Genomic DNA, 12662 nt, shown 5'->3' on the forward strand with positions numbered 1-12662 from the left:
TCCATAACTGTGGGTCCCGATCGAACTTTAGACTATGTGGATTATGTAATTAATCTAGGTGATCAAATAAATAGAAGAAAAATTCAGAAATTGTAGAGTTTTATTAAAACATATAAGAATCGGTACAAGTCTTAATAACTACAAAGGTACGAACTGTATTGATCTTTGTTAAATGACTAAGTTTGAATAACACGCACATAAAAAGAGGGAGGGGGTCCTAAGTATTTTAGTCTAAAGGATCACCCCGTACAACATAAATAATACTTCGCAACTCTCTTAAGGTAGAGGTTGCTCGTATTATTCAGCGGGCACAGACTATCATCTCCTGCTACCCAATTACTATGTTGAAGTTGTTTACTTAAAGGCGTTCTAATTCAATTCTACGTCGTACCCTATGCGTGCACTACCATCCCATGCCTATGGTCCAGGAGGCTTTGGACCTACTATCGGGTGGTTCTAGACTTTACTTAGGTTGCTCTAAAATGATAACACTAGGCGATATTCAAAACAGATAGGACGGCATACAATAGCAAAAAAAGACTCAAGTTAACCTCCACACATAAGCATGAAAGCACGCAAACATATTTTTGGTTAGGCAGTAGATAGAATTAAGACGTATTAGAATCATTAAGTCCTACATGCATGATTTCTATATAATTAGAACTACTCCGCAATTAGTGGGAATTCCTATAAGCAGGATTTCTAGGTGACCAGTTTTGACGAAGAAGTTATTTAATACATAGTTCTTATTAAAGAATCCTATAGTCATGCTTTCTATGTGTGTAATACCATCCTATAGACATGATCTTTAAACGATTCACATATAGGAAGTGAAGTAGTTGAGAATGTAGAATTATTCAATTGCCTCTATAGGCATGCATTATAGACGGGCTGTATGACAAAAGGAGAATAGCAGCGATGATAACTTGGGTAATCTATATTGGAATTATATGGACATAGTGTCTAGACGAATCACATATTTGAAAGAAATACTAAATCATACAGTTTCAGTTATTTGTATTGATCTCCTATAGGCATAATATCTAGGTGCAAGAAGCCCAATTTAGATCCTATAGGCATGCTATCTAACCATTCAAGTCATCATATAGACCCTAAGTCATGTTTTCTAAGGGGATAACATTGTGTGCATATAATTCCAGAGAATGAGGCATGATGAGCAAACAAACAATTAAGATCCTATAGGCATGATCTCTACCCATTCATATAAAAGATAAAGTATCCCAGTTCTTCCTTTTCACTAATTTTCCCATCATTCAATTTTACAAGTTAGTACAGACCATATTGAACAAGCATAGACCCAATTACAAATATAGAATAACCTAGTAACACCTATAGGCCTTCCAATATGCTTAGAACTATGCACGGACAACAAGCCCAAACTCCAGATGTGAACATTGTATTTCAAACCTCCGGTACCGAAGCAGGCCCAACATACCAGGCCCAAATGAATAACTTACTTACCTAACTTTTCCACTTAACTCCTAAGGCTGGAACTAATCAGCAATTCTAGCCGAAACATATGGACAAAAATACACGAAATACAGAAAAGTTTACAAGGTAGACTCATGCTTGCATTTTCGGAAACAACGCTAAAGTAACATAATTGCCCATCATAGGATAGTGAACTATTTCAAAAGAGTTTCAAAAGTAAAGTGATTTAGAATTATCCTAAAAGAACCTTAGACACGAGATTTAAACATGAAAATCTAATAGAGTCATAGACAAGAACAAGTAGAGCATAACATTCATATGAAAAGTTTAACATGAAAGCTTAGTGAAGACAACATAACAAAACAGATTCATGATCGAGCAATCACTTAGTTGAGAATCAGAAAACTTAACATGCTGAGTATTAATTACAATACCAGAAAAAAAAACTTATATTAAGCAAAAACATGTCAACTTCACATCAATCGAACAGACAAGCATCAAACCTTATACTAGTTGGTCACATAAAGGAGAAAATGCTAGTTATGATATTAACTTTAAAGTTCTCAATTGATACTGAGGAACACAAGATTGAGCAAGTCAGGAACACAATAGAGTTACAAATAGCATGAGAAAAGATCATAGCTGACAGTAGAATTCCATAAAGACAACAGGTTAGGCATGAATGTCTCAACAGGAATTAGAACACATTCTGGGTATGAATTGGTTATTCATAATAGTACAGGACAAGGCAAGAAAACAAGCTCATAATAAGCAACAGTAATAAGCATCTGAGCACATAAATTAGCAGGCAGGCTTAAGAAGGAAGAATCAAGGTAACAAATAGGTAAGTTGAACCACTATAAGGCATAGAGCCTTAAGAAGAGCTTCAAAACATATAATGGCATGTGATTCATACAAATTCTTAGAGATATAGATATGCAGAACAAGAGTACAAACAGAAAATAAAAATAAAATTGCACTAGTCATAGATACATTACCAGTTATAGAAGAACAAGTCAACAAGAAGAGTAATTTTAGCAACACTTCAGTGTTAATAGCAAACGAATAGTAGAACCCAGGAATCTCACTGTGTCAGAGTTCCCATGGGTTTCAAATGAACCCCGGGCAGTGCTCACACTGAGAAAGGTTTGAGAATTAAATTTCGGTGGCCTTGGCTTTCAGCCAGCCAAGAGCAAAAATTCAGAACAATAGAATGAGAGAATAAGAGAGTAATAGTAGCAGATTTCAGTGAATCAACCCTCCTCAAAGGGAATTAGGGGAGGGGTTTATATAGTGATAGAATCAGGCAAATAAACAAGGAAAGAAATCAAGTAAACACGAACAAAAAAAGTAAAATCTCGCACCGGAAAGAAAAGAAAACAAACTCCAAACCCTAGTTAGGGTTTAGTACTAAGAAATCGACAACTGGTATGAAGAATCAGGCTTTTCTTTGTGTATACGGACGAGATATTGTCCAAATCTCCAAGGTTGAGGTTTATTCACGTCCGATATAGAGGTGGTATTTGTCAAAATTGGGCAAATACCTAAGTAATACCATAACAGTGTGACCAGTAGCAAAGAAACCCATATATGGTAAGCAAATAATGGTAAATTCTCATTATCAATGGGATTAGGAGAGGGAGTTAAGGGGAGGCGGCTAGGGTTCTTCGTAAGAGAGAAAGGGAGGATTGAGAGCCTTTAGGGGCGGCGACTTAGGGAAAATGCGTTAGGGTTTCAGGGGTTGGTTAATTAAAAAGGGTGGAGTGATTGTAAACCGTTGATCTTGAAAGATCAACGGTTAGGATTAAGGAGTAGGCGGGGCGGGTTGTCCAACGGGTTGCGACCGGGTCATTTTAAAGTGGGTCGTTTGGTTTGGATTTCTGAGGCTTAATGGAGATGGGCCAGCTTGTTTGGGTCTTGATTTGGTTCGAAATAATAAATAATTTAAGTGACTTAATTTAATAACAAAATAATTTAAATGGGTAATTAATAAATATTCAAGTGACTTAAATGTAAGAAAATCGATTTTAAAGCTTTACAAATTATAGAAAATACTTGTGTAACTCTTGTAAATTAAGTAATGACGCAAAATGATATTTTGAAAGTATATATACTATTTGAAAAAATATGAGGGCAAAATTGAGTATCAAAAGTAGATAAGAGTAGAAGATTAATAAAAAGACATGTTAGAGTGGACTGGGCCACAGGAGACGGAAAGGAAAAATGGGCCAAAGCGGAAGGCCCAATATTATCAGCCACTTATATATGTTCAGTCCAATCTTAATGTGCATAAATACTAGGAGTTAGGTAGTGAAATGCAGGCAATTTTTTGTTAATTCTATTACGTCCCTAACCACTTCTCTCTCTCCTCTCTTTCTTCTAGAATCTTCTTCCCCAATTCTTCTAGTTCTCATTCTTCATCTTCGTTACTATATGTAATAATGGTGTATACCTTCCATTGATATTGAATAAGAGCCATAGTTTCCATTTCTAATTCTTTTAATTATTTAGTTAGTTGCTTAATTGATCCAAGCCATAACATAGTATCTGTGGCAACTAAAGTCGGCATAAAATTAAGGTTACTGTGTCAAAGAGAGTTACCTTTAAAAGGATAAATTGGTTTTCTTGGCGACAACGTCGCCACTAAAAGTAAAATCGCTGCCACTGAAGGTATAAATATCGCCACCAAAAAGTTGGCATGGTTCACCTCTTCTACTCGCGACCTACTGAGCCGACTTTTAAAGGCAACAATTCGACCTTAGTGGCGACTTTATCGCCGCTAAAACAAATTTATCCTTGCAAAAGCAACTATAGGGGCCACAATAGTCTTAACTTTATGCCAACTTTAGCCGCATATGTGCTAACTTTTGGTAGCAACTATAGTCGTCACAAAAGTCGAATAGGTTGTCGTTAAAGTAATTATTCATTGGCGATCTACCTAAGATCTATTTTTTCCATCTTTTTTGTCTTCTTCTTCTTCTTCTTCTTATTATTATTATTATTATTATTATTATTATTATTATTATTATTATTATTATTATTAAAAGGGAGAAGTGAAAGGACAGAAATGGCAATAGGAAGGCTGAATGGTAAACAAGGAAGCAAATCTAGTCAATAATGTTACTATGTTCAATTCACAAGAATTAGGAAAAAAAAGTAGGAGAAGAATAAGATCCCACATTTTAGTGGAACTGCAAAATAAATTTTAAGAATTAATCTATAACTCTAATCTCTCACCTTTTTATACACTTAAATCATAGTGCATTACACATCATTTTTTGTAAAGAGCTTATTCTCATCATCTGTTGAGTGCAAAACTGGCCAGTAGACTTATTTGTTCTTTCATTAAATAGCTTAAGATGAATTAGTATGTAACATATAAGGAGTAATCCTTTTGTAACTGAGCTGAAATATCATAGGCTATTTACCCTATTGTTAGACTAACTGGCCAAGAAGGAAAACGAGGAGCTTGCGATGGTAAAGTGAAAGATCTTTATGCATGACGGGAAGAAGACAGTTGGGAGCGAGCATAGCAGGAGCAAATCAAGCTCTAGTGGTGGATTGTCTTCGCGGTCCTATTTTATAGACATTGTCAGAGAAACAATGGATATTGTAACTTGTAAACGTTTAAGTGACACACGCCGTGAATCGTCCCCTACCTTGGTTGTGCCAATTGACAAGCGCCTTGCAAAGAGTTACATTCACTTCTATATACACAATGTAAAAGAATTGTTACACTATTAGGTCTAAAATATAGCGGAAAGTAATTGTTCATAATAAGTTAAACTAGTTACCTTGAAATTAAGACAAGTAACCAGATATAACAAGTTAAATTACACCGACAGTATAAAAATCCAGTATAGATAACCTAAAGGAAGCGTTAACGGGCATGGTGTGTAGTAATGGAAGTATCATTTACAGATGTTCCAACACTAGCTGATGATGAGTAAGGAAGTGAAGAAGAATTTCTTGATCTGAATACAAAACCAGGTTGTCCAGGGTTAGCTAGTTTTATTTCATTGCAGAGCATAAACACCACTTCAGACATAATTGGCCTGTCATTTGCATATGATTGAACACACAAAAGTCCAATTTGGATGCATCTTAAAACTTCACCAGTTTCATACCACTCCCCTAATAAGGGATCAACTACTTCTATAGCTTTGTCATCATTCCAGAAATCCCAAACCTGAAAAAAGGAAGTACAAAATCAACATTTGTTGCCAACGACCGAATTATACGAAGAAATTAAGGGGATTCAATAGCTTTTATATATATATATATACTTTTAACCTTATATACATAATGTAATTTTTGGCGAAAGAGTTCGGACCCCTTCCACCACCCTGTCTCCGTCCATATTTCCTGCAACTATCCCTTCTCAAGAGCAATGACAAAGGGCGAAAGCAAAACAAGATACGCTCTCCGTTGTATTATTATATGACAGTATTTGGCCAGATACATAATTTAAGAAAGACTTTTGGCACATACTAAAGGTATCTTGAACTTGTAATATTAAACATATCATGACATTCTTTTTTAGCTATAAGTACATCTCATTAAGGATAAAATAAAAAGTTTAAATTAATGAATTTTCAATTATTGAAAGGTGTCATTCTAAGAGTGTCATATAAAACAGTATAGAAAGGGTATTTCTTTTGATTTTAACTTTTATACACTGACAATACATGAGATTTTTCACGCAATAGATCATACAAAACACAACTTCAACTATGTTAGACTCTCCAACATGTTGCTGCACCTGTGTCAAATTCTCCAAAAATGCACTACTTTTGGAGGATCCAACACGTACTCAACGACATTTCTAGAGAGTCCGAGCAACATAGACTACAAATAACTATCCATGAAAAGCGAGATTAGTTACATAGAAAATAACAAAAGTTACCTGCTAAGAACATGCTCAAATGCATAGTTTGTGTAAACATATTTCGCTCTTGTTAGCGTATAGAAGTTAAATCTATTTCTTTTTAAGTTAGTGTAATAGGCAATGATAAAGGACTAAAGGTGAATACTTGCAGCAGAGATGTCTTACATTTCCAACTAAATTTAAAGAATGATCTTGATAATGAGTAGTGTTCTTCCTTCCTGTGATGATCTCCAACAACAGAACTCCAAAACTGAAAACATCAGACTTCACTGAAAAATGCCCTTCCATTGCATATTCCGGCGACATATAACCACTGAAACAAACCAATAGCAATGTCACATTCCACCATTTCTAAATCTCATATGCTTATACTTAGCAAAATTCACACATGTGCATACATAAAAGTGATCTTACTATGTTCCAACAACTCGATTCGTGTTTGCTTCAATTTGATCACCTCCAAAAATTCTAGCAGTTCCGAAATCTGATATTTTTGGCTGCATAGAGGCATCTAGTAAAACGTTGCTCGCTTTAAGATCCCTATGTATGATTCTTACTCGAGAATCGTAGTGAAGATATGACAATCCTCGTGCAATTCCAACAATGATTTCAAATCGTTTTCTCCAATCTAACTGAGACCCTTTAGTTTTATCTGTAACAGAATTTGAAAGTACACACATTAGCATTCCATTTGTAACATGCTTAAATTTTAACCAAATACTTATTTAAGAAAGCTTCATGTCATTACCAAAGATAAAATTGTCCAAGCCTTTGTTTGGCAAGTATTCATATACCAACATCTTCTCTCCTTTTTGTATGCAACATCCTAAAAGCTTCACAAGATTTCTGTGCTGTACTTTCGCGATTAACGTTACTTCATTCTTGAATTCCTCAACTCCTTGCCCTGAAGTTTTTGAAAGTCTTTTGACAGCTATTTCTTGTCCATTATTTAGCTGACCCTGAAGTCAAGATTCAAGGTTGTTCTCAAGTAATATTGGCTTAACAAACAAATAATCAAAACATGACCAAATGGAGCCTACAAATTAACTTAATAGAATCTCAGAGGTACCTTGTAAACACTGCCAAAGCCTCCTTCACCGAGTTTATTAGCATCGGAGAAATCATCAGTGGCTGAAATAATAGTGTTTAGATCAAAGATTAACACATCAACATGTTCACTTCCATCTATCTCATTGCCTCTTGAAGAGTTCTCATATGATGCTAAATTCCTTTTCAAAGTAATCAAACTGGTGAACTGGTCCTCTTTATCTGTACATGAATCATTAACACAAATTAGGTTCACCGAAATTGATGTCATACTCTAAGATTTGGACTAAGAATTGTAAAGAATGATATACAACAACAACATGCCCGACCAGTATATTCCCACATGTTAGGTCACGGGAGGGTAGTGTGTACGGAGACCTTACCCCTACCTTATGCAGGTAGAGAGGCTGTTTCTAGAGACCCTCAGCCCAGGCAAGCACACTTGTAAAGAATGATATACGACAACAACAACATGCCTAGTATATTTCCACATGTGGGGTCTTGTAAGGGTAGTGTCTAAGCAGACCTTACCCCTACCTTGTGCACGTAGAAAGACTTTTTCCATAGACCCTCGGCCAAGGCAAGCACAGTTGTAAAGAATGATATACGACAACAACAATAAGCCTAGTATATTCCCACATGTGGGGTCTTGTGAGGCTAGTTTGTACGCAGACCTTACCCCTACCTTGTGCACGTAGAGAGACTATTTCCAGAGACCCTCAGCCCAGGCAAGCACACTTGTAAAGAATGATATACGACAACAACAATAAGCCTAGTATATTCCCACATGTGGGGTCTTGTGAGGCTAGTTTGTACGCAGACCTTACCCCTACCTTGTGCACGTAGAGAGACTATTTCCAGAGACCCTCGACCAAGGCAAGCACACTTGTAAAGAATGATATACTTTTTAAAAAAATGACATACTTACCTTTTCTCTTTTTCCATATTACCAAACAACAAGCAATCGAGAGTGCTACGAGTATTGCAATAATGCACACTGTTACAATCACTATAGTTCTTTTCCTGTGATAGCCATTTGATTTCTCCAAGAATTGAGCTGAAAGAAAAGTGTTATAACCACTTGTTCACATAAATAATTCAAATTGCAAATATAGCCACACAACATAGATCCTACCCAAAGTAGATGCAGATACTCGGATATAGAAATCTTGGCCACCATCTGTAAACTCCCTTGTATCTATTAAGTCACCATACCAAGTAATGCATCCAATTCCTCCTACACTAACATTAGCACTCGCGTAAGCAGTGCAAGAACAATTATTCAGACATAATTGCTCACATTCTTGCAATCCCATACTCTTGTTTAAAATAGCAGTGTATGTATCCGGGATTTTCACATTGGTCAATTTTGCAAACCCCTTGCCATTTTTGCAAACGTTTTCGTCTTTCTTTCTCAAACACCCATGGGAACCGTCTCTCAGGTACCATGACCGATTATCCCTTGGCTCGTACCCAAGAAGACAACTACATTCAAATTCAGCCAAATTGTACAAGTTGCAATTACTATTTTTGCCACAATGTACATAGTTATCACACGGGTCCTTAGGTGCGTACCAAAATTGAACCCATTTCTGAGCACTTTCTTGCCAGTTCAATATATTCATCATCCCTGATTCATTTAATACTAATCTTGAGATTGCAGAGTCGCGCATACTGAATGTTACACTGACCTCACTATCATTATCAACATAGTTGATACTGAAAATATATCCAGGTTTCATTTCTGGTACACCACTCCAGCCAAGACCAGTCCAGGGTCCGGTTCGCCATATCCTGTTAGAATTCTTGTACAGGAAAACTTGTGGTACTGTACCATTTATCTCAATCTTGTACACATACTCACCTGAACCGGGGTCTTCCATCGACTTCCAAGATGTTAGAGACCGGTTCAAACCGGTTTTCTTGTCATTCCCAAATTTCATGTTAGGAAGTATAGTATTTGTAGGATAATCAAAACTTTGCCATACAATAACTTCCTTTTTTAAGTCTTGAAACAACACAAAATTACCTGTATCCAAAAGCTGAGCAGAGTAGGATTTTTCGCTTATACTGGCTGAAGAAATATTGGTTTTCCAGACAAAATTCTTGGTTTTTTTGTCAAGTATTTCAAGATTTCCTGTGGGGTTAATACTGAGAATCCCAGATGTGCTATTGATGGGATTGTCTCTGTTTGCAACCCAAACAACAGTTTGTTCAGGGACATTATTGTACCAAATTCCAATATATCTTTTGTTGGAATTTCCAGGGCTGAAGAAACCAAGAGCAAAAGATTTCTTAGAAGAGATTAACAAATCTCCATCTTTTAAAGACTGGTTGAAGGAAATAGAATCAGTGGAAGTACAGAATGGGACAAGAACTAAGATAAATACTATTAGTATTATCAAGAACTCTTTCTTTTGGGACATGGCTTTTCTACAGTTACTTGCCCTAGCTCTTTGGTTCAATACATGAATTTAAATGAAACAGAATACATTGAATATCCTTGCTCTCTTATACCATAAGATAGCAGCAAGTTAGCTGGATAGGGACCCATATTATCACCAAAGGTAGTGGCGGAAGCGGATTAAAGATTTGAACTTTATGTGTTCACACTCGGAATTCTATCATATCCCACTAATTTTCTGTGTTTATTTATGCTTATTTAGTTTGATTTTTAACACATATACATGATTTCAACTAAAGTTATTGTTGAGGCGTAAGCAGAAAATTTTGTAAGTAGTGTCACCATTTGAATAACTGAATAAATTACTATAACGATAAGTGGTATCATTTTTATATTTTTACCCCGTATTTTCATTTTTCTTATTATCTAACATATATATATATATTTAGTAAAAAAATAAACAAAGTGGTGTCACATGACACCGCTTGGACAAGGCACCTACGCCCCTGAGCTATTGGATTTCAACTAAAGCTATTGTTGTAGCGTAAGCAGAAAAATTTGTAAGCTGTGTCACCATTTGAATAACTGAATAAATTACTATAACGATAAGTGGTATCATTTTTATTTTTTTACCCCGTATTTTTATTTTTCTTATTATCTAACACATATATATATTTAGTAAAAAAAAAAACAAAACGGTGTGACACCGCTTGGGACAAGGTGTCTACGCCCCTGAGCTATTGGATTTGGGTGAACCGGTAGCTCCTTTGCTAGATCCGCCCTTGGTTACAGGTAACTCTATCAGCCAAGGTCTAAATATATGGGAAGAAATCACCTACTCTCGCTATTCCATTTTATGCTCTTTTCCTTTTAATTTATTCCAAAAAAGACTAGTCATCTTTCTATATTTAAAAATAGTTTAACTCTAAACTTTTATTTTAGCATTAATGACATGTTTTTGCTGCTAAGAAGTGTGAGAGGAGATTTAAGACGACAAGTTTAAAAAATCTTCATTTCTTTCTTCAGTTCTAAATTTTTCATCAATACATTAAAGAAAGGGAGGGAGAAACATTTTTTTTCGTCTATTAAAATTTAAACCGTAGTCTAGTCTTTCTTGATTTTCATACTACGTACGTCATTGATCATTAGGCCATACCTTCGCAACCAAATTTGTTATTTGTTTTTGGTCAAATTTGAAAAAAATATTTGAAAATAAAGAAAAGTGGAGATCTATTTTATGTGAAATCCATGATTATTACCTTTCGAGCTAACTAGTTGACATACTAGTGCCACTGTAAAAGCTTGTTGTAAATAAAGCACATCTACCCAACCTAATGAATATTAAATGCTTTTGTACTGTTTCTAGATGGAGGACGTACGTACATTATTTGCAGTTTTTCCAATTTACTGTTGTCTGTTTCTCTCTGTATAATTAATTGTTAACGTAGGAGACCCGTGGGTCCTAAGGCTTTGAATGTGTGTTGGTTGAGAACATGTTTAGGACCTCATACTTCATCGGGTAATGATCTCGTTTGAGATTTAAGATTTCTATCAAGAAAATATAAATGGAAATTGCCATTAAATAGTCGCCTACAAAATTTTATATATTTTTACGGCTACCGATATAAATAGTTTCAGCCTGCGTGATCTTTGCCTAATATAAATTATGTTTGTGCAAAAAAAAAAAAAGATTGCGATACTTAGGCAAAGTTGAGTTATTTCTTTGTTATAAATAATGTTTAGTGACTTGATATTTAAGTAAAATTGTTTGATTTCTTATGAGTTTAAGTTATATACATTGCTAGTGTAAACTATTTTTAGCACATCAAATCACCAAAAGGATAGAAATAGGTAAGCCTCCTCAAAAAGTGAAATTTGTGATCTCACTATTTAAAGTTTGTTGATGACTTTTAGTTATGCTACTTCTTGCTATGAATGCTACGGAAATTATTATTTTTTGTAGCTAAAGTATTTAGCCACGAATATTTTCATATTTAGCTACGATGTATATTATAGCTATAGATGCATAATGTTGTAGTCTTGAAAGTAAGATAGATTACCTACTACAGAAGATTAGTGTGACCTAGTGGTGTAAAAATTATTCATACGAAAGGTGTATATCACATAAACATTTTTTTATTGTAAAAATAATATAGCAACTTTGGTGCAATAAGGTGCAATAAAGTAAAAAGTTTAATAATCATCCGTGAAATTAACATCTCTGTTATTTTATTTAACTTTTTCTTGGAGTTAAATTTGTACTGATTCTTTCTTTCTTTCTTTTGACTTCATCCATTTAATAATCATTGCTTATAAACCAACACTAATATTAAACTTAATGTGGTCTTTGTTTCTAAAATCATTTTTTCTAAACAAACAAAATTGTCACATGATCCATGAATGGGACCTATCTCATGAATGTATTTAGGAAACATGTGAGTGGAAAATTCAGTTTTGTCTGGCCAAATTTTGTCCAAGCAGTCGAATGTGGATGAAAACGGTCGTGTTACCAAAGGGAGAGGCAAGTTTGAAGTATCACTATCAATATTGTAATATGGCCATTATTTTGGTTAATGGAGTCCATATCACATAAGCATAAATATCTTTGCAAAGTGTAGACTTTATTGGTAATATTCTTTGGGATCCAAAAATATTGCATTGTGCGTTGGACATCATTTGCACAAGTTGTATCTCTTCTTTTACACCTAAGAGGCCAAGACTTTTTTGTCTATAAAAGGGAAGGCTATTAGTTCATTTTAGACACACCAACAAGTCTTGCCTTCAATTCTTGTTTCTTCCTTTATTAAGAGTGTTTTGTATGAGAGTTAGTGTTGGGAAGCACTTGTGTGAACCGTTTCTTTGGAGTGATCT

The 12662-nt window shown here is 35.0% G+C and overlaps 1 protein-coding gene across 1 annotated transcript; it reads right to left on the reverse strand.

Moving 5' to 3' along the window:
- Positions 1 to 5232: 5232 nt before the first annotated feature.
- LOC107832379 (G-type lectin S-receptor-like serine/threonine-protein kinase RKS1) lies at positions 5233 to 10013 on the reverse strand. Its single transcript, XM_016660220.2, has 7 exons — positions 8523 to 10013; positions 8316 to 8444; positions 7410 to 7609; positions 7089 to 7299; positions 6755 to 6992; positions 6506 to 6653; positions 5233 to 5641 (listed from the first exon to the last, which is right to left on the reverse strand). Exons 1-7 carry the CDS (start codon positions 9811 to 9813, stop codon positions 5333 to 5335), a joined length of 2526 nt encoding a protein of 841 aa, XP_016515706.2. The 5' UTR covers positions 9814 to 10013; the 3' UTR covers positions 5233 to 5332.
- Positions 10014 to 12662: the final 2649 nt, after the last annotated feature.

The sequence above is a fragment of the Nicotiana tabacum genome, chromosome 14 (genome assembly GCF_000715075.1).
Source record: "Nicotiana tabacum cultivar K326 chromosome 14, ASM71507v2, whole genome shotgun sequence".
Classification (NCBI taxonomy): domain Eukaryota; kingdom Viridiplantae; phylum Streptophyta; class Magnoliopsida; order Solanales; family Solanaceae; genus Nicotiana; species Nicotiana tabacum.